Below are 19,589 nucleotides of genomic sequence, written 5' to 3'. Positions count from 1 at the left end.
CTGGTGTATTTTCTACTGTTGACCACAGGATGACGCTGTCGTACTTATCGTGGCAGAGAATTTTGAATCATTTTCTTTGGCGTTTGGATTCTGGGTTGGAGGGAGGCAAGGAAGATGGCAAGGGAAGAACGAATCGCGTGCTAACGCAAAACGAAGGCAGGCGTTATTGGTGTGGTGGTTGGATTTACGACGGCAAACGTGCAGTCAACAGTAATCGACTATTGCCGGTTGAATATTTTAAACGACGACGCGATGAATAACATATTTTTGTTGATCATGTGAAAAAACAATGATTCATGAAGTCAAAAGAGTTTTTTAATTAACTGCGAAACGAACTAGGCCCGGCCAAAAACAATCTCCTTCGAGACGATGTCAAACATGCGGCGAAGATTATTTCTTATGAGTCTCGCTATACGACGGCGTGTTTCGGCTAAGATTTGTCAGTGAAACCGGTGCCAATGAGCGTTAATATATGGCGGCGCGAATATTTTTGCTTAGTATCTTGTTTACAGAAGTACTAAAGCCCGCTTGTGCTGCAGGTGCGTCTTTTACTGTTGCCATCAGATCTGTTTGTTTACACTCATAGCGATGTCGCATGGCAATTCGTTATTGCGGAAATACTTGTAATCGTTTGTTATTTTCTCTTTTAATTGTACACATTAATTATTGTTTATTTTTTATTTCATATGCATATTATTTTTCTTTTTTTCTATATAAACTTTCGTACAATTAAAAATGTTATATATATATATTTTATTGATTTGCATTTATAGTAAATGCAACCAACAACATTTTTCTACTTTCCTTTATTTAAATTAAACATTTTATTAATATGATGTGCATTGATATTTATATGTATTGACAAATGATTATTTATATTTTACAGGTGTCAAAGGGATTGGAACAAATATAAATAATAGGAATGTATCTAAATCGGATGGTTCTGATGCAGATTCGACAAAAGGTTTTACTATAACAACAGAAATAGAACCTAGTGGTCATGTAATATTGGGAAAGAAAACGATAATACTTGATTGTTTAGCTGATACTAATCAAACTATTTCTTGGTTACGTAATGGAAAACCAGTACCACCATGTGGTTCTACCCGATGCTCTGTACAACGTAATGGATCTCTTCTTTACATTAAGGTACTTACGAGTATGAATATAAAACAATAATTAAAATAGAAAATGATAAATGTAATTTGCATTATAAAAATAATTCATCGTAGAAACAGAATTTCCAAAAGTCACAAAAGTTCAAAGAAAAAGAAAATACCAGCCTTACTAATATTAAGAATCATATTAAAGATGAATATCGTTGCATAACACGTACTGATTTTGGAGGACTATTGAGATCATCGCCAACATTCATTGAAATAGCAGGCAAGTTTATTATAATAATAATAATAATTATTATGTAATATATTATTGATCCATTTGATCAAAAAGATTTAATATTTTTACATTTTAATATTATAGAACTTGCCCATGTATTTAAAGAATCACCAGAGAATGTAACTGTTCAAGAAGGCGAAGTAGTAAGATTGTCTTGTATTATAGATAGTGTTCCCTTTCCACCTAATGTTACATGGGAACATAATGGAAAATCAGTTCTGCTTAGTCTTAATAATTCAAAGTTAGTAGTATGTTTAATATATAGTAAAGAAAATAATTATTAATATTTTAAGAGCATATACATATAAATTATTTGATATTGCAGATATTCAATGGTATCACCAGGTGTTCTGTATATAAGTACAACACAATTATCAGATGCTGGTTCTTATAGGTATAAAATATTGGTAAAACTTATTATAAATACCCCACTGCCATTGCTAAGATATTTATCTTTTTTATTATTTTAGATGTGTAGTGACTAATGAATTCCTAAAAAAAACCAAAAAAAGTAAAGAGGCACAACTGACTGTTATTGCTAGATCGGAGAATGAAAAATCATATAAATCACCATCATTATTTCCACAAACCTCATATAATCATTGGCTACTTAATGGATCAAACCTTAATTTAGCATGTGCTGCATCTGGTTATCCACTGCCTCTTATAACATGGACTTTCATACCTCGATATACAGGTATGTAATTATACAAGCTTTTTGAATTTTGTATAAATTATATAAAAATACTGTCATTATATAAAGTTATTTATTTAAAGGTAACAGCAATGTTCCACAACCTCGCATTCTTGTTAATTCTACTACTGGCATTGCTATATTAGAATTAAGAAATGTAAGCATTTTTGATGCTGGCATCTATGTTTGTTCTTCAAAAAATTCGACAAATGATTTGGAAATTCAGGTATGTATTTAAGCTCCTATGTTTTTAATATATTTTAATAATAATGTTCTGAGAGAGAGATATTAATTAAATTTGTCATTTAAATTGTTACAGAATATAACTGTAGATATATTGGTACCTCCATCATTCTTGAAAACTCCTACAAATCATGTTTGTCCAAATGGAAGAACTGCAAGATTTGAGTGTCAGGCACAGGGTTTACCTGTACCACAAATTTATTGGCTAAAGGATTCTCTAAATATTACAGTCAATGGTAAAAATCTAATTGAAGTATCATTATTGGTAACAAAGTTTCATAAATATTTGTAAAAGATAAAAAATTAAAATATTATAGGACGTAGAACAACTTACGTAAAAGAATACAACACAATGCAATTGGCAATTTCGGCAACAGTTCCAGCAGATTCTGGTCTGTATCAATGTGTAGCTGTAAATTCAGCAGGAGAAATATGGGCTGCTGGTCGGCTTCAAGTAAACTCATCTCGTAATAGTCCTGCTGCACCTACCTCTTTAAAATGTCATGCTGTGTCCCCAGTTAGAATTTTTATTTCATGGGAACCACCAAAGTCTCTACCTTATACCAGTATTACAGCTTATACCGTCCATTATAGCCCTGCTGGTAAGGTTTTATAATGGATTGTTATAAATTTAAAAACATTACAAAATTATAATAAGTTAATTTTAGAATTCCATCAAAAAAAAAAAAAAAAAAGAATTTATAAGTTATTTTGTCCTATTATTTTTTTGTTAAAAAGAAGGTGGTAAAGAAGAAGTTTCTCCTCCTGAGCCAGGCAATTCCACATCTGTAGAAGTAACAAAACTTCTAGAACCATTTACAAATTATTCTTTTTACGTACGAGTATGGAACATACATGGCGCTAGCGATCAATCTGCCACCATCTTGTGTTCTACAGCTCCAAGTGGTATGAATATGTTCAAATATATTAACTATTTATCTTATTTAAATAAGATAAATATATTATTTAATAAATTATAGTAATATTGAAACTATATGTACCATTGACTAAAGTAAGATTTATTGTTTTAATTAGTTCCTAAAAGCACACCGAAAATAAATATAAATGTTATTAGTAATACAAAGTTAAACGTATCATGGGAACCTTTAACAAAAAAGGAATCACGTGGCATTGTGGTAGAATATAAATTACAGTGGAGATTACATCAGCATCCATCATCCAGAGTAATTTTTTTACCTGCTAACATTGAATATTATATTCTTTCTGGTATGCATTTAAAAAGTTAATAATATAATAAAATATATTTTAAATTATTCAAAAAAGTATACTTCATAAAAAAATAAAATCAATATTTTGCAGATTTAATAAGAGGGGCTAAATATGATGTACGAATAATAGCAAAAACAAAACAGGGATGGCCTAATTTGAGTGAAATGCAATTAAATTGGAGCACTGTAACAATGCCTTCTATAGATTATAATGAATTTAACATTAGAAATTTTGTAGAGATGCAATTATTAAGTATCAAGATTTCGGTAGTTAAAGTGAGAAAATAATTTTAAAATAATTTTAATAATTTAAACACACGCGAAAAGTGGAATAGTATTTTATTTATAATTAATTTCATATAGGTCATCTGGAAAATAAATTTAAAAGAAAACAAAATTGAGCCAGACTTCGATTCTTGGCAAATTTACTGTGAAGATTCAGACGGATACAAATTATTAACCGCTTTTCTTCCACGAAATGCTACAGAATATACATTAACTAATAATCTTGGTAAGAATTAAAAAAAATATTTATTTTCTATATTAACACATTGCATGTTAGTGTGTGCTAGCTAGACTCTGTTATATAGCGAATTTTCCATTTTTATTTTATGTACGCATATTCTATGCGCGATATGCATGTATTTATCATCGTTTATGTTTTTTTTTTTTTTACTTTCAACAAATCAATGGTCCAGACGATGGTCTGGAGAAAATGTACAAGGATATTTTTTGTATTTTCTTACAACTATATTCAATTCCATGTAGACGAGCAATGTGAGTGCCGGCTGATATTTAGCCGACGTGCAATATTTTAATATGAATAATTAATCATGTGTAATATAATATTAATATTATCATTTCTTTTTTTTTATTCCTCACAGAAAGGAATTGTTCTTACACTGTGGGTCTTTGTATGGTAAATTCTGGTGAAGTAAAATATTGTTTAACCAAAATCATTGATATTACACATTCTGGTTCCAGTAAGTAATTAAACCTTTTGTAATATAAAATAAATTCACAATTTTTATCTTCAATTTCCTTTATTAAGGTAATGTATTCATGGCTTTGGAGGCTATTCCTGTTTCATCTACCTCTATAAATGTGACATGGGCAGTAACTGAAATGCATAGTGCACATTCCTTTGAACTTTGCTATCATGCAGTTCATATTGAAAATTCTGAGGAATCCAAATGCATTACATTGTATGTATTCAATTTATTTGAGTTTATTGTATCGGATTATATTATGATATACTCCAATTTTTTAATAATAATAATAATAATATGTTTTTCAGAGATGATACCAAGATGATTGTTGATAAGTTGAAACCATTTACACTGTATCAATTTAAAGTAAGAATGATACGACATGAAAATAATCAAAGTAACATTTACAGTGAATCTGTTGAATGTTATACTAATGAAGATGGTAATATTATACATAATGATAAATATATAATACAAATTATAGAAACATTGACTTATTTTTGAATTATTTTAGTTCCTGGAAAAGTTGAAGATATTCAATGGTTTTTGGGTAACAATACACAAGTTCGTATTGCATGGAAAGAACCAAGTAGTGTAAATGGAGTGATACAAAATTATTTTGTTGCGTTTACCATGGAATTAAAGGACCCTATTGAAACTTGGGGAAATGTCACAGTTCCTGGAAATAAAACATCAACTACTCTTCCAGGTTTAGTTCCAGGAAAACGGTATTTTGTAATTGTACAAGCAGCTACAAAAGCAGGTTATGGTAAACCATCAAATCCTATAATAATTATTACTGGTGGTACAGCAATCAAAATTCCTACATCATCGAATGAACAGAAGCCACCACAAAATATTAAACCTGATCAAAGCTTAGGTATTTACTATTAAAAAAACAAAACAAAAGTGTTATCATCTACAGAAAATTTCTTACTTTTATACGCATAATAATATATTTGTTTGTTTAAATAGGTATAATCCTGGGTGTAAGCATAAGCATAGTATTAATAACAATTTGCTTGTGTAGCATTTATTGTCGAAATAAATGCGAGAGTTCTAGATCTTTAAGAGATGGTGCTCAACCTCTAAAAGGACGTATTTTAGTGCGGAACGGAAATGGATGTTGTATCGAATCTACTGCTCCTGTAAATCAACAAATGAATGTTACAGTTTCTTCTAATGATGTTGAACTTGCTGGTCTCTGTCCATCTTCGCCAGTTTCTAATCCACATTCAGATACCAAAGTAAATATATTTTAATGTGCTAAGTGATTTAATAACTATTATCATCTCAAATATCTTCATTATTTTTAGAATACAAATTTTCGTAGTTGAAGTGATAATAGTTATTAAACCACTTTATATATTTAGAAATTTTATATTAAATAATTTGATTTAGGGAGGACATTCCAATGGTGTTGTGGAACCTTGCGTAAAGGAACCATTACTATCACCTTGGGATGTAAATGGAGAATCAAAGGATATTTGTCTTACGGAAAACCCTCAGGTATACATAAAAAACAACATGGATAAAATAGTTTCTTTTTTTTTTTTTGTTTTTAAATATGATTCAATATATTATTATTTTGGAGATATGAATTTATTTTTAATATAATTACAGTACAAAAGGCGTGATAGTACCGTTTTAAGAAAAAATGAAGAAGAAAGTCAAGATTTGGATGACACACAGTTCACTATGGTCAATTGTACTTTAGACAGTAACAGTGGCAGCCTAAACAATAATTCAGGGTGTCAAGATAATGATATATCATCGGAAAACGTTACCTGCACATCAGTTCCAGTACTTGGACCAAATGGTTGAATACGCTAACGATATTGGCTGTTTGCATTTTCATGAATTGGAATACAGCAGGTAGGTATATGACGTTAATTTAAAACAAAAATCTGTTACAAAGTTGTTGTAATTGAGTAGAAACAGAAATTATGGAAGCAAGAAAAGGTCAAAGCTTATAAAAAAAAAAGGTAGAGAGGAAGTTAAAAAAATAGAAGTAAATACAGTTCCAATAGATTTATATGACATTATATCATATAATTCTCTCTGTCTCTCTTTCTCTCTTTAAAAAGCAAAAAGAAAAAAAGGGATATCGTGTTTGAAAAATAGTATTCACAATGAAATTTTGAAATAATAATCTTAGTATTACGAACAAAAGTAAACTTGTTAAAAATCCAGGTTTTCTAATTGACATCTCTGATTGAAATTTGAGAAATTCTTGTAAATTATTCTACTCGCAAAAATCGAGTAACGAGATCTTTATAATAAAGTTTTCGAATTTAGAGATACATATGGATACCTGAGTATGTTTAGTTACAGTCAACTTTACATCATGTATATTAATCCTTAGGTATCCATAATTAAGTCTACAGTTTGTATAACTAATGATAGAAGTGTACTTGTTTTTACAAATTATTTTTAACATGTAAAAACGAAAAAAGTATTTATATAAATATTCGAAATATCGTTCCTTAAATCAGAATGTGACGAAGATGGACTTTTCAATGTATTTACAATGTCACATATGAATTGGAATACCTAAAGTAGAACAACTTATAAAATACATGGTAAGCACACATTATAATTATTAAATTATGACTGATAAATACCATTCGGGCAACTTGGTATTGAATTTTTTTGTTCTTTTTACAAAGATAATGAATTTAAATAGATAAAAATGAAACTGTATATGGAATAATAATGCATTGAGTACGAGTCCATGAATACATTAAATGTCTAAGTGTGCAAGGCCTATACAATTTTATAATTGGCTGAAAAATTAACAATGTATTTTAATTTTAATGATGATTATACTAGCCATTCCATGATTTTATTTTTTTTTTTTTCATATAGTTTAAACGTAAAGATATATGATAAAAATTTCTTAGCATTAGAAACTGAAAGTAGAGTTAAATTCGATACTATATGCGTATCAAAGTTAGTAGATATAATTTTTTTTACTTTACTTTTTTTCATGAATATATAGATAGTAATTATACAGTTATGGTTTGTAAGTTTAAAATTCGCTATTCAAATGAAATGAGAAGCCCTAAAAACAAATGACATTAACAAATTAAATAATGAATGAAATGCTTCACATTAAAAAAGAAAAGAAAATATATAGAATTTACATCAGTAGAATCAAGTAATTTTGACAAATCATTGTCACATAACATTGACTGTAGATCTTTTAATTTTGATATATTTCAAAATTTCAGAAATCCTCTGAATGTAAAAAGGCAAGTTTAATATTGTAAAATAAGAGATGAGTATTACAAATGAACTTACTTATACATTAATTTAGATACACAGAACGATTATATAATAGATCCTCATGGTGAACATGTTCTTTGCATTTAAAATATCTTTATAAGATTTTTTCCATAAATACAATTTAAATTATTTGACGATTGTAAATGATTCTTACAATTTTAATTATTTTTATATAATATATTTTTAACTATATGTGAAAATAATTGTAATTTTTCTAATTAATCATTATATCTTTTATTCATTGAAGTATTAACTTGCAGTATACAAAGTATAAATTTTCAAAAATACATTCGTATATATATATATATATATATATATATATATACGTAGATAAAATATTCATGTAATTAGTAGATATTATTTTTTCGTTAAAATATATTTCTATTATTTTTAATATAAAAACAAATGTAATTCACATACAGAAACTGTAAATAATTCATAATATCTATCAGTAATATAATAATAATAATCTGTATCGTTTTCTATAGAAAAAAAGTAAGTTTCATTTACAATACAAATTCAGATCCGTTTTGATGTATTTGTTCATTTTAAGGAAAAATAAGTACATCAATGATTAAATGTATTTAATTTAAAAATAGCAGACACACATATATATATAAAGCAGTAAGAGTTCTGTGTATCATACAATAGACAAAGGAAAAATTTGCAAATATATATTCCAGACTGGTGCATGTTACCATGACAGAAAACCCATTACAGTACCTGATAGAATAAGGTGTATCTTTTAGAGTGAGACATAGACATGTCAGTGTTGTTACTGTACCTCCACTATCTGTTATTTATTACTTTTAACATTCAGTGATATTTCACAAAATCATATTACACTGAACCATGCAATAATGTAGTTGCCATGAGCACATAATTAAATCAAGTAAAGATAGAATTATATTGGACCTGCGCATATTAGAGAACTTCAATTGCATCTTTATCATATAGAAAATAATATCTATACTTCTATAAAAACGAAAGAGAATTTTTGTTTAATGTTTAAAATGTTCCCATTTTATGTTATTAAAAAAGAAGAAAAAAAAACTGCTATTATTTTAAATTTTGTGTAGAATGTAAGAACATTTTTGGGATAGTCCTACACACACACATTTGAGAATTTAAATATATAATAATATTATTTATGTATTATCATCATTACATGCATATAGATATCTCTCATAACAAAAAAAAAAAAACATTCTTTTTAATTAATTGAAAATATTCAATAACATTCTACAAAAGAATAATAGCTTTATTTAGACAAGATGCATAGAACTCATTGCATATATCTTAATATTATATAAATTTTATATTTCATATACATTATTATTAAGTTCGTATATCATCTAATAATAATTGCAATAGTTTATGTTCAGCAACATATTACACATTCTCTGATGTTTGTTTTGTGATTTTATATAGATTTCTCATTTGGTATTACTTCCATTATATACTGTCTGTTATATCTTATGTTATTTCTCTATAGTATTGTACTTCCACATTTGTTAAATATTTGTTACAAAATTTGTTTTAAAAAAGGGCAGTTATATAATTTATTGAACTATACGTACATCAAATGCATGTATAGTATTATCAAAGACAGCTCATCATTATTTCTATGAATTTTGTTTATTCTATGTTTTTTTATATACATATATATAATATTCTTTATTAAATATACAGATAGTTCTCACTTTTACGAATTAATTCGTAACCGATTACTATATTGTTAAGTAAGAATATCTTCTGTTCCTGATAATTAAGTTTTTCCATTGAAAACCTTAATAATGTTAAATGAAGAATAGATTTCTTTTTTTCCTTTTTTTATATTGTAGTATTTAAAACAACAATTTTTAAAGTTAAGAATTTATAAAATATGAGTTCATAAAATGGGAACTACCTGTACATTCAATTTTCATATTTAGCACACTTTACAATGCAGATGTTACATAATACAATAATATATATATATGTATATATATATATATATATTATTATATATATGTTTAAGATTGTATCAGTGTTTGGGCTTATAAGTAACAAAACATTTACTAAAAATGTTAAAAAAAAAATAAATAAATAAAATACGCGTATACAGATAAATTGGAATTATCGAGAGAAGAAAGAAAGTAAAAAAAAAAAAAATAAAAAAAAAAAAAAAGAACATAAATGAAATCTAATATTATAAAAGACTAGCACTGGTATTTTCATTTGAATGGTAAACATTAAGTAATTATATAAATGTGATAAGTTTTAAATTGTAACAATCATGTATAGGGTCGCCGTGCTATTGTGTGAAAATAATATTGATTATAAAATGCAGATTAAAACAGCACATTATCCGGATATCAAGTACTAATTACCATAGAAAAAAAAGAACAAGTTGCTTTTCTAAGGTAGATACATGATATACGTGCATTTGTATTATTGTAGTATATATCACATTATTAGTCTTCATAACATTTTTTTTTATTTTGTTTTTTTTTTTACCATAGTTCACTGTAAATCACATACAGTAAGACTTACAGATGATTTCAGTCAATAACATTATAATTATTCATCTAGTTTCCACGTTTAGTTCATTATTTTAAGTTGTTAATAATAAACTCAAAGTATACTAAAATTTTATTTTTGTAATTATAATTTTTATTACATGTGTTTTTTTTTGTTTTTTTTTTTTTTTTTAATATATTTTACATAATTTGAATGTTTTTTTATTTATGATAATATTATAATATTTATTTTGAATTTAACTTGGAAACTAGATCCACACCACACAAGAATCTCCTAGCTTTAATATGAAATAAGCAAGATAATTTATATTCCATTTACATTGCAATAGACACACCAATAATAACCGATTAATAATATTGGCCATATACTGTTAAAGTATTAATTCTATTGTACGGCGACTCTAGTCAGACATATATACCTCCTCAGTTATCGCTCTGCAGAGTGACTTACATTACTTAATTTTAACTTAATGTCTGTACCTATTAGACACGATAATTTAGACTTACGCAGTTTACCTCGAAAAATATATCTTCATGTTCAGTGATTAAATGTAATTCAGACATTACTTACTTTATATGAGAAAAGAACCTGTAATTATGTTGATTGGTATTATATATTGTTATATGTAGCAATTATTATGTATCAAGTAAATATTAATAATTTATTTTCACACACACACAAACACACTGCTCTTTATTATATCTTATTAATATTTAGAGAAGTATATTATATAAAGATTATGGCGTTTTTATAGAGCGCATTTGCTGTGTACATATACTTGTAGTCATAATTGTACATATATTATTTCTGGAAAATATTAAAAGTATATATTTTAATATATTACATATAATTAACTATATAAAATTATAACCTTATTGTTTAAAGTATTAAAATTAAAATGATAAACAAAATATTTAAGAATACTGTTGAACTTTCTGAATACAGCATCTTGTTGTAAGCGAAAATTAAATAAAATTAAGATAGAAAAATCAAGTTTATTTCATTTACATATTGCCTATACCTAGAGTGATATAGTAATCTAAGTGAAACACACAAAAATATTGATAAATTGAATAACTTTATTATCAAAATGCTCGCATGTATATTTTTTAACAACAGTTTTAAAAAAGAAATGCTATTACACTTATGTGGCATTTTAATACTAACATGGATTTATATCATTTTATGCATTCACCTTATGCAAACATTAGGCTTTTACTATGTATATCTAGCGATTTTGATAAGGATTAATATCATAAGAATAAAATCTCCTAGCTTAATCACGTTGTTTGTACTTGGCTTAATACGTTATGTATGAATTAAGTACCATATTAAGTACTATAAAATATATGGATAATTATTTGGAATAGAATGATTTTCAGGTTCATTCACAGCACTTGGAAGATACAATTGAACACAATAATTAAAAAGAAATCATGTATCTCTAACAATGATCGATATTATTTTATATGTATCTCCAAATCGGTTGCATACAAAAAACATATTTGGCCAAGTATGTAATAATTAAAATTAATTATCAAAATACTTTATATAATGTCTTTAATTGAGGAAATTTATACAGTATTATATTATTTGATTTTACTATATAAATACGTCCTCAATACTTTTTGCTTATTTTTTGTTTTTGTTTTAATTTAGGCAATTTTTACGCTATCAAAATGACTGGATTTGATTGATAATCAAATTAGTAATTAATAGCGTAAACAAAACTAGCCTGCATTTTAATTATAATAAAATTAAGTACATTAATCTCTACTTTATCACATTGGCAAATAAGCCCATCTATGGAATCATGATCTTTTATCTGGAAAGAATGCTATAAACTCACCTAATGTATTATTAAATTTGTAAAATGTGGTTATATAAGGATTCGGTATATACTAAAGTATGTAACTTTCGTACTTGCATAGATCACTAGGCACAAGGTGAAACGTTTCTATGTATATGTGTAAATTATTATAAGCATCCAAGTATTCTGTATAAAAAATTATTATCGATAAGAGTTAAAGTACTAAGGAATGTGGAAATATTTTCATGGTCACATAATCATCGAGAACCTGAAAAATCAAATAAGAGAGAGATACATTCAAGAAATTAATTCTATATATCTCTTATTACATCTTCATTAATATTTTTACTCTATATACAATCGACATACCTCTTTAAGTAATTCTTTTGTGAGTTTAGGATGTATATACGTAAAACCTGTATTAGATAATTTTCTTGGTTTTAAATATAAATGCTTGTTATAAAGCAATTCTTGATCTATGTATGGAGAAAGAGGACTGTTTTCTACTCCATCTTTGTTACATGCATCGGCCCAAGGACCCATATGTTTGTCATTTACCTCTTCAACTACAGAACTCATATCGGTCTAAAAAATAAATATAAAATAATGTTTTATTTTAGAATGACGATATGACCTAATATTATTTCAATGTGACTGATCTTTTATTTAGGGCATATAATAAAAAATACTCATTGAATAACGCCCAATATATATAAGTATAGATAAGAACATACTAAGAATAATTTTAAAATCCTTCTCATACTTTAGCCAGAGTAGATAGTGTAGTACCCCAATAATCATGGTTGATGTTAAATAATTCTGAAACGATAGCACTTATGGATCCTTGAGTAGAATTTCCTTCATCAACAACGTTATATATTTGTCCTATTGTATCAGATCTGTTTGCTACATGCCAAATAGCTCGAGCCATATCTCTTACATGAACTGTATTCATACGAAGATCTGGTCCCCAAAGTAATTTCATCATTTCTCCTAGATGTTTATAAACTGCTCCAACTACTAATCTTGGTGCTGTATAATAAAAGATACTTATATCATTGTAATATACAAGGTGTTTCGTATGTAACTGGTGATACTAATAAGTATGAAAAATCAAATTGGATATATAGAATATAATTTTTTAAAATAAGACTTTGTTTTTAGAGAAAAATAAGTTAGAAATTTTGTTGAGTACGAGTACACTACCAGTTTGTACTATCAGGTACAGAATATTTTGTATAGAATATTATAATGAAAGAGAACTATGCAATGTGTAACAAATTATATCATCCATCAAGGTTTTTAATCAAGAAAATAAAGATATTTCTTAGAAATGTGTATTTGAAATACCTAAGCCATTTCTATCACCAAGTCCATAAACTATTGCTGGTCTTAGAATAGTATATTTTAAATCTGGTATATTTTTCAGATCGTGTTCTACTTGTAATTTATATTTAGCAACAAATGTCCATGGTTCTCCATTTTCTTCTTCTACGCAAGGTACCTTCATATAAATAATAATGAATTAATTTACAATATTGATTATTTAATTAAAAATATAATAAAGGATAGAATAATTGTTATTACTTTTTCAGAAGAACTTAAATTGCCTGAGGATATTTCAACGAAATGATTGGCTTTAATTTTGGCAGCTTGTTGAGCACAATTAATACTTAATTTATAAATTCCTTCTTTATAAACGGGATCCGTTTGACCGCATTTAGTTTCTCCAGCACAATTAAAAACATAATCAATCGGTTTATCAGAAGCAAATGCATTCTGACAAGATGCTACAAAGAGATGTCATGTGCATATATACCGAATACACTAATAATACAACTGTAGATTTAATTTGAACATAATACAGGTAATATACCTATAATCAATTTATTACCTGCATTTATTAAATTAGCGCTTTTAAATTCAACCAGAGGATTTTCAAATAATTTCCCATGTTTTGAATTTAACCATGCAGTTTGTGGAGGCACTTTATCTACAACACGTAGGTATGATACCAAATCATTATCCAGTAGATATTCCACAAGATTACGCCCAATAAAACCGCATCCTGTGTGACAACAAGAAAAAACAATTCTATTTTTATTCTTTTCTTAACGTCAAATCTACTATCTAAAAAAAAAAAAGAAAATCAATTATGCTTACCTCCTAAAACAATCACTCGCGGTTTCTTATCAGTGACGGGCGTTGCCATAATTGCTTCACATTTAAAAATTTCTTCCCTTTTTTTTAATAATTAAATCTGCTTCCGATCAATATCGTAATATTATAATTATCAAATTTATTACCAAATTATTTACGAAGTTTTATCACAGTGTTACACTTGAATTAACCTTAAAATCTTTTATTATATTATTGGAAAGAATTGTTTTTTTTTCCTGCTAATTTCTACATATGTCAAAATCCTTGATTACAGCTGATCATAGATGGTGTTTTGGCCCAATCTATTCGTTTTCGACTGTTAATAGTTTTCTCGTGATAACATGTGGTGGCGTATATTTCAAATTTATCTCTATTTCTCCATTTATTCGACAAAAATTGTATTTCCTTATACGTATATATATATATACATATATTCATACAGTGATAAAATAGAAAAAAAAACAAAAATAATTTATAATAGGGCAATGATCCGAGATCCGTAGTAATATAAGCGATATTTAACAATTAATTTTAAAAGTTGTATCATTTACAGATAAAATTATACAATGACAAAGTAATAACAGTACAAATGTACAAGACTGTTACCATATACTGGTTTATAAACATATGTGTACAGTAGTTATATATTTTTAATCCCCCATAAGTAAGAAGAAATGAATTGTCGCACATGCGTATAAAGAATAAAATTCTTGGCCAAATAGAGAAAATAATATTTACGTATACGCACACAAACAACGAACAAGCCACTACAAAAAGAATGATGTAGCTTGTACTAAAGAAAAAAGAAATATATAAAGCTCACAAGTCCACTTTTCGCGTAACAAAAATTATCTTAGAAAGTATCCTGATCACCAGTGGGCGAGAATAGGTACGCGATGAGGTTTTAATACTATCAAAGAATACTGTATTCTTTGATAGTATATGTTAGTATGTAATATATTCTTTAATAGTATATATAGTTTAATTATATTGTAACAAAATTGTAAATAATTATGCTCAATTTTTAGCGTATAAAAATGTGTGTGCCTTCAGAAATGCCTTTATAAATGCAAATATATTAATATTTTAAAAAATATTCATGGCGTCCAAACAAAAACAAATGTCAAAGGTTTGGTTGTTAAATCCAACGATGATCATCTGTAACAAGAAGAAAACTATATTAATCATAGAATCAAGTCATACACAATAGCCTAACACATAAGTGGTCAGAATACTGTATTCTTTGTGAGCTTTTAAGTACTTCTGTATTTTTTGGTCTTGATTACATTAATTATAATATCTGATATCATATGAGTAATGCATCTTTAGTTCATGTTACCACTAATAGTGGTGTTTCAATCAAATCGTTAGTAGCTTAGTTTTCTTGTCATACACAATGTGTAAATATGTCTTTACAAATTTATTGTACATCTTTTAAATGAAAATGTTTAAATAATATATTATTTTTAAGATTATTTTAAGAGTTTTTTAAATACAAGATAAAGCTGGATATCCATTGTCTATTTCAATCTATTAGATATAGTAAATAAAGTATATATATATTTATATATTTGATAGTATTTATGGTATAGCTTGTAGTAGGTATATAATATATTGTACCGTCTTCGCGTTAAGTATCTACTATCGCCCACTGGTGATCAGGGTAAGCGAAAAGTGAAAAGTGAAATTGTGAGATTTTGTGTACTTCTGTTTTCTTTTTCAAGACTATTATTATTAAACATTTAAAAGAATGTGTTCTTTAAATGCTTGTTCATGCGATTTCAATGATGATTTCACAACTAAATTGAATGAAATACAAATTTTGTAAGTAATTTTGTTATAGTTAATTCTGTACAATTCATAACCATCAAATAACAACATATTTGGTTATACTTCATAGGGATTCTGATCTGTGCAAAAAATGCCGGACTGACAAGCCTGAAATAATATTAAGAAAAAAGGATGGATATTGCAAAGCTTGTTTTTTAATAAATTTAACGCACAAGTTTAGAGCAGCTTTGGGTAAATCAAAAATTATTCATCGAGGAGATACAGTACTTGTTGGATATTGCGGCAGGGAAAATTCAACCGCTTTACTACATTTGATAAAATCTGGTTTAAATGAAGTGGCTAATAAAAAGATTGTATTTAATGTAGTCATATTTTTTATTGATGGTAACATTTTTTCAGTTATCATGCAAGTGGAATTTAGTAAATAGTTTATACGAATAGAAAATGTTTTTGCTGTTATTCGCAGATGGTGGTGTAGAAGGATATACAGTAAATGAAAGGAAACAGCTGTTAGAGACAATATCTGAACAAACGAAAACGTTTGGATTTGTTGGATATACTGCATCATTAGAAGAATCTTTATGTGAAAATGGTATTCCAAATATTTATTTGATGGAAACTCCAGAAGTTGTAATAGATGAAAATGAAGTTATACCAAATATTCTTAATAGTTTAGCTGATGATAGTGCAAGAAAAGAATTATTAAGGCGCTTACGTCATAGACTTTTCATCTTAGCGGCAAGAAAATTAAAATGCAATAAAATATTTGTTGCTGATGGCGCAACAAATATTGCTATTAATATATTGAGTGATATATCACTTGGTCGTGGTGCTCAACTTTCTCCAGATATTGATTTTTGTGATACAAGATATTCGGATGTTATGCTTCTTAGACCAATGAGAGATTTTACAAGAGAAGAAATAATTCATTATTTAAATTGTAATAATTTAAATGTTTTACGATCTAGTAAGGAAAGTAAAACTAATATGTTAACTTCCATACAAGCATTAACAAATAAATTCATATCTGAATTAGATTCAAAATTTCATGGAACTGTGTCTACAGTTTATCGCACTGGTGAAAAACTATTGACAGAATTACTTGCATGTCAAAATGTAGAAGAAAACTCAGTATGCGTTCTGTGCAATATACCTTTAGATACAAAAGTGACAAATGATGAAATGTCAGCTTTGCAAGCAACAACATTTTCTGCTTTTTTATCATCAGATAACGTAGATGTTAATAATACTAAAGAAAAAACTAACAATTTACTTAATGTTAACTTAGAGGAATTAACAGAGCAGATTAGTTATTCTGAAAAAAGTAATCAGAATAAGCATACTGATAGTAATATTATTGATGAAAAACAATGTACCTGTAATAACAAAAAATGTAAAAGATATAAGACACAATCCCTCTGCTTAGATGATATATTAAGACATCTTTGTTATTCTTGTCGATTGATATTTCGATCTTCTGACGTAACAAAATCTATACCTGCATTTGTATTGAATGCAGTTCAAACAAAATTATTATCAGAAAATAGGCTGAATTAAATTACACAGATTTATTATTATAAATGCTTATTCATATAATAAAGTGAAATTGTTTTTTATTTTTTTATCGATTACTTTTTTGATGACAATTGAATTTCCCACGCATTTATTAATTCAATATGGCTGCCGCGTATCCGGAGAATAGCATATCTTTCGTGCAGTCATTGCTTATCACCAATTCACTACGGTTCACAGCTGATTGTATTAAAGAAGAGTTTATTAGTTTATATCGAGTAAGTATCTAATATATAAAATTTTAATTATTTAAAAAAAGTTATTAATGTGATTTCTATAAAGTCTTGTTTAAAATTACGTAATTGGCATCACGTCAGTGTAAAAGTTTATATAGAATTAGAGATATGTAGAATTGAATTACATACTCTACATAATCAATGAAAAATATGTTTAACTTATAAAGGCAATATCATTTCTATAGTTAAAAGAAACATAATTATAGATTTCGAATATACTTTGATTGATTTTATAAAATCTAGCTTTTCCATAAATAGAAAACTAAAATCATATTATATAAAGAGAAGAAATAATAAAATTGTAATATTTTATAAAAATAATTATTACAATCATAAAATATTTGGATATATTGTTATAAAAAGATTCTAGATATTTTTATAATACATTTTCTGTGATATTAAAAGTATTGGTTATTATTTTAGGTACATTATGGAGGGAACAATACAGAAACCTCCTTTGGTAACGAATTTTATCTCAGTGGTACTTTCACAAACTTTTAATGCTCAGTTGTCATCAGCCTGTGCAGATTTTGAATTACGTGCAGTAGAATGCTATGAATCTTACGGTCTTCATCGTGCTACCTCGCAGCAGCTATGTAAAGATTATATGGATGATCTTCAAGAATGTTTGTTCAAAACAAAGACTGCACTTCGATATATTGAGATGCAAAATGAAAGAGAACGTCAATACAAAGCAGGACTTAGAAAGGAACAATTTGCTCCACCACCAGATCAGGATCATGAATAAAAACTCATTTGAAACTTTTTAAAATGAGATATAGTCTTTATTGTAAAACGTGTGTAATTTAGATAAATATTTCAATACATTTATATTTATTCATTCTTGATCTGATATAAGAAACATCATACATTCAATGTAACATGAATTCCTTTTTCTAAAATATAATAATATCTAAAGTTTAATTAAAAATATTATTTAGTTTACTTAACAATTCAATGAAATGTTATAAATGTAAAAAAAAAATCATGTAAAATTTACTAAGTCTCATTGCATCTTTGAAAAATGGAATATTATTAGCGACTGAGAAATTTGAAACGTTAACAGGCATTCATGTAAGAATCGTATGTTTCTTATATATTCAAATCTTTGAATATACGTAACTTCATTTGAGTTCAAATGAATACTTTAACGAAAAATTATTACACAAATGTAAGATATTTATAATTAAGATTCTAAAATAAAGAACAACTAATAGAAAAGTATTCATTAAAAATATTTGGTATATTAACCATAATCAAATGATTACAAATTTAATGAACAAAGATATAACAAGCAGAGAGAAATAGAAGAAAAATAATTAATAATACTTTTTTATTAGTGCCAAGTATATTTTATTGGTAAAAGAGACGTATTTTTTAAAAATCTAACTACGTCTAGAACTGTTCTCTGGATATCAGAACAAATTGTAATAATTTTTATTTCTAACAAAATGTAAATATATTTTTTAAATTATCATTTCAATATAATATACAATATATATATATATTTTCATATCTGCTTTTTATATCTTTGTTCATTGAATTTGTAATTATTTCATTATGGGTAATATACCAAATATTTTTAATAAATACTTTTCTATTAGTTGCCCTTAATTTTACAATTTTAAATGTACATGCATATATATATATATATAT

The 19,589-nt window shown here is 26.8% G+C and overlaps 4 protein-coding genes across 5 annotated transcripts; 3 read left to right on the top strand and 1 right to left on the bottom strand.

Annotated features, from left to right (window-relative positions):
* The first annotated feature begins 61 nt into the window (after positions 1-61).
* LOC106790799 (protogenin-like) lies at positions 62-6,640 on the top strand. The gene is made up of 20 exons (XM_014755955.1): positions 62-539; positions 887-1,149; positions 1,233-1,386; positions 1,483-1,639; positions 1,724-1,792; positions 1,869-2,095; positions 2,176-2,318; positions 2,412-2,571; positions 2,653-2,937; positions 3,074-3,241; positions 3,371-3,562; positions 3,656-3,840; positions 3,928-4,075; positions 4,449-4,547; positions 4,616-4,769; positions 4,862-4,995; positions 5,068-5,433; positions 5,529-5,800; positions 5,955-6,062; positions 6,177-6,640. Exons 1-20 carry the CDS (start codon positions 473-475, stop codon positions 6,375-6,377), a joined length of 3,552 nt encoding a protein of 1,183 aa, XP_014611441.1. The 5' UTR covers positions 62-472; the 3' UTR covers positions 6,378-6,640.
* Positions 6,641-11,428: 4,788 nt separating this feature from the next.
* Positions 11,429-14,702, bottom strand: LOC106790795. The gene is made up of 7 exons (XM_014755951.1): positions 14,338-14,702; positions 14,069-14,242; positions 13,762-13,964; positions 13,525-13,678; positions 12,938-13,206; positions 12,544-12,759; positions 11,429-12,442 (listed from the first exon to the last, which is right to left on the bottom strand). The coding sequence occupies exons 1-7, from the start codon at positions 14,384-14,386 to the stop codon at positions 12,389-12,391; spliced, it is 1,119 nt and encodes a 372-aa protein (XP_014611437.1). The 5' UTR covers positions 14,387-14,702; the 3' UTR covers positions 11,429-12,388.
* Positions 14,703-15,022: 320 nt separating this feature from the next.
* On the top strand, positions 15,023-17,780 carry LOC106790794 (cytoplasmic tRNA 2-thiolation protein 2). Of its 2 annotated transcripts, none has more exons than XM_014755949.1 (4): positions 15,023-15,223; positions 15,363-16,158; positions 16,235-16,509; positions 16,592-17,780. In XM_014755949.1, the coding sequence occupies exons 2-4, from the start codon at positions 16,085-16,087 to the stop codon at positions 17,680-17,682; spliced, it is 1,440 nt and encodes a 479-aa protein (XP_014611435.1). In that variant the 5' UTR covers positions 15,023-15,223; positions 15,363-16,084; the 3' UTR covers positions 17,683-17,780. The 2 variants fall into 2 exon arrangements, with proteins under 2 accessions (XP_014611435.1, XP_014611436.1); XM_014755950.1 differs by having other exon boundaries at positions 15,071-15,223; positions 15,970-16,158.
* LOC106790796 lies at positions 17,780-19,154 on the top strand. The gene is made up of 2 exons (XM_014755952.1): positions 17,780-17,915; positions 18,357-19,154. The coding sequence occupies exon 2, from the start codon at positions 18,364-18,366 to the stop codon at positions 18,679-18,681; it is 318 nt and encodes a 105-aa protein (XP_014611438.1). The 5' UTR covers positions 17,780-17,915; positions 18,357-18,363; the 3' UTR covers positions 18,682-19,154.
* The last annotated feature ends 435 nt before the right edge of the window (positions 19,155-19,589 follow it).

Source organism: Polistes canadensis, unplaced genomic scaffold, assembly GCF_001313835.1.
Source record: "Polistes canadensis isolate GaletaPanama2010 unplaced genomic scaffold, ASM131383v1 scaffold_260, whole genome shotgun sequence".
NCBI classification, from domain to species: Eukaryota; Metazoa; Arthropoda; class Insecta; order Hymenoptera; family Vespidae; genus Polistes; species Polistes canadensis.
The sequence above is the reverse complement of the archived record's forward strand: the minus strand, read 5'-3'. Positions and strand labels throughout refer to the sequence as shown.

Excerpts from the sequence above, each read along its gene's own strand:
- LOC106790799 (XM_014755955.1), top strand. The coding sequence starts at position 473 with ATGGCGGCGCGAATATTTTTGCTTAGTATCTTGTTTACAGAAGTACTA. Across the intron at positions 2,319-2,411 it reads CAAATGATTTGGAAATTCAG|AATATAACTGTAGATATATT; the intron begins GTATGTATTTAA and ends AAATTGTTACAG. Across the intron at positions 6,063-6,176 it reads GTCTTACGGAAAACCCTCAG|TACAAAAGGCGTGATAGTAC; the intron begins GTATACATAAAA and ends ATATAATTACAG.
- LOC106790795 (XM_014755951.1), bottom strand. The coding sequence starts at position 14,386 with ATGGCAACGCCCGTCACTGATAAGAAACCGCGAGTGATTGTTTTAGGA. Across the intron at positions 14,243-14,337 it reads GCGAGTGATTGTTTTAGGAG|GATGCGGTTTTATTGGGCGT; the intron begins GTAAGCATAATT and ends GTTGTCACACAG. Across the intron at positions 13,679-13,761 it reads ATTTAAGTTCTTCTGAAAAA|GTACCTTGCGTAGAAGAAGA; the intron begins GTAATAACAATT and ends ATTTATATGAAG.
- LOC106790794 (XM_014755949.1), top strand. The coding sequence starts at position 16,085 with ATGTGTTCTTTAAATGCTTGTTCATGCGATTTCAATGATGATTTCACA. Across the intron at positions 16,159-16,234 it reads TTGAATGAAATACAAATTTT|GGATTCTGATCTGTGCAAAA; the intron begins GTAAGTAATTTT and ends TATACTTCATAG. Across the intron at positions 16,510-16,591 it reads AGTCATATTTTTTATTGATG|ATGGTGGTGTAGAAGGATAT; the intron begins GTAACATTTTTT and ends TGTTATTCGCAG.
- LOC106790796 (XM_014755952.1), top strand. The coding sequence starts at position 18,364 with ATGGAGGGAACAATACAGAAACCTCCTTTGGTAACGAATTTTATCTCA.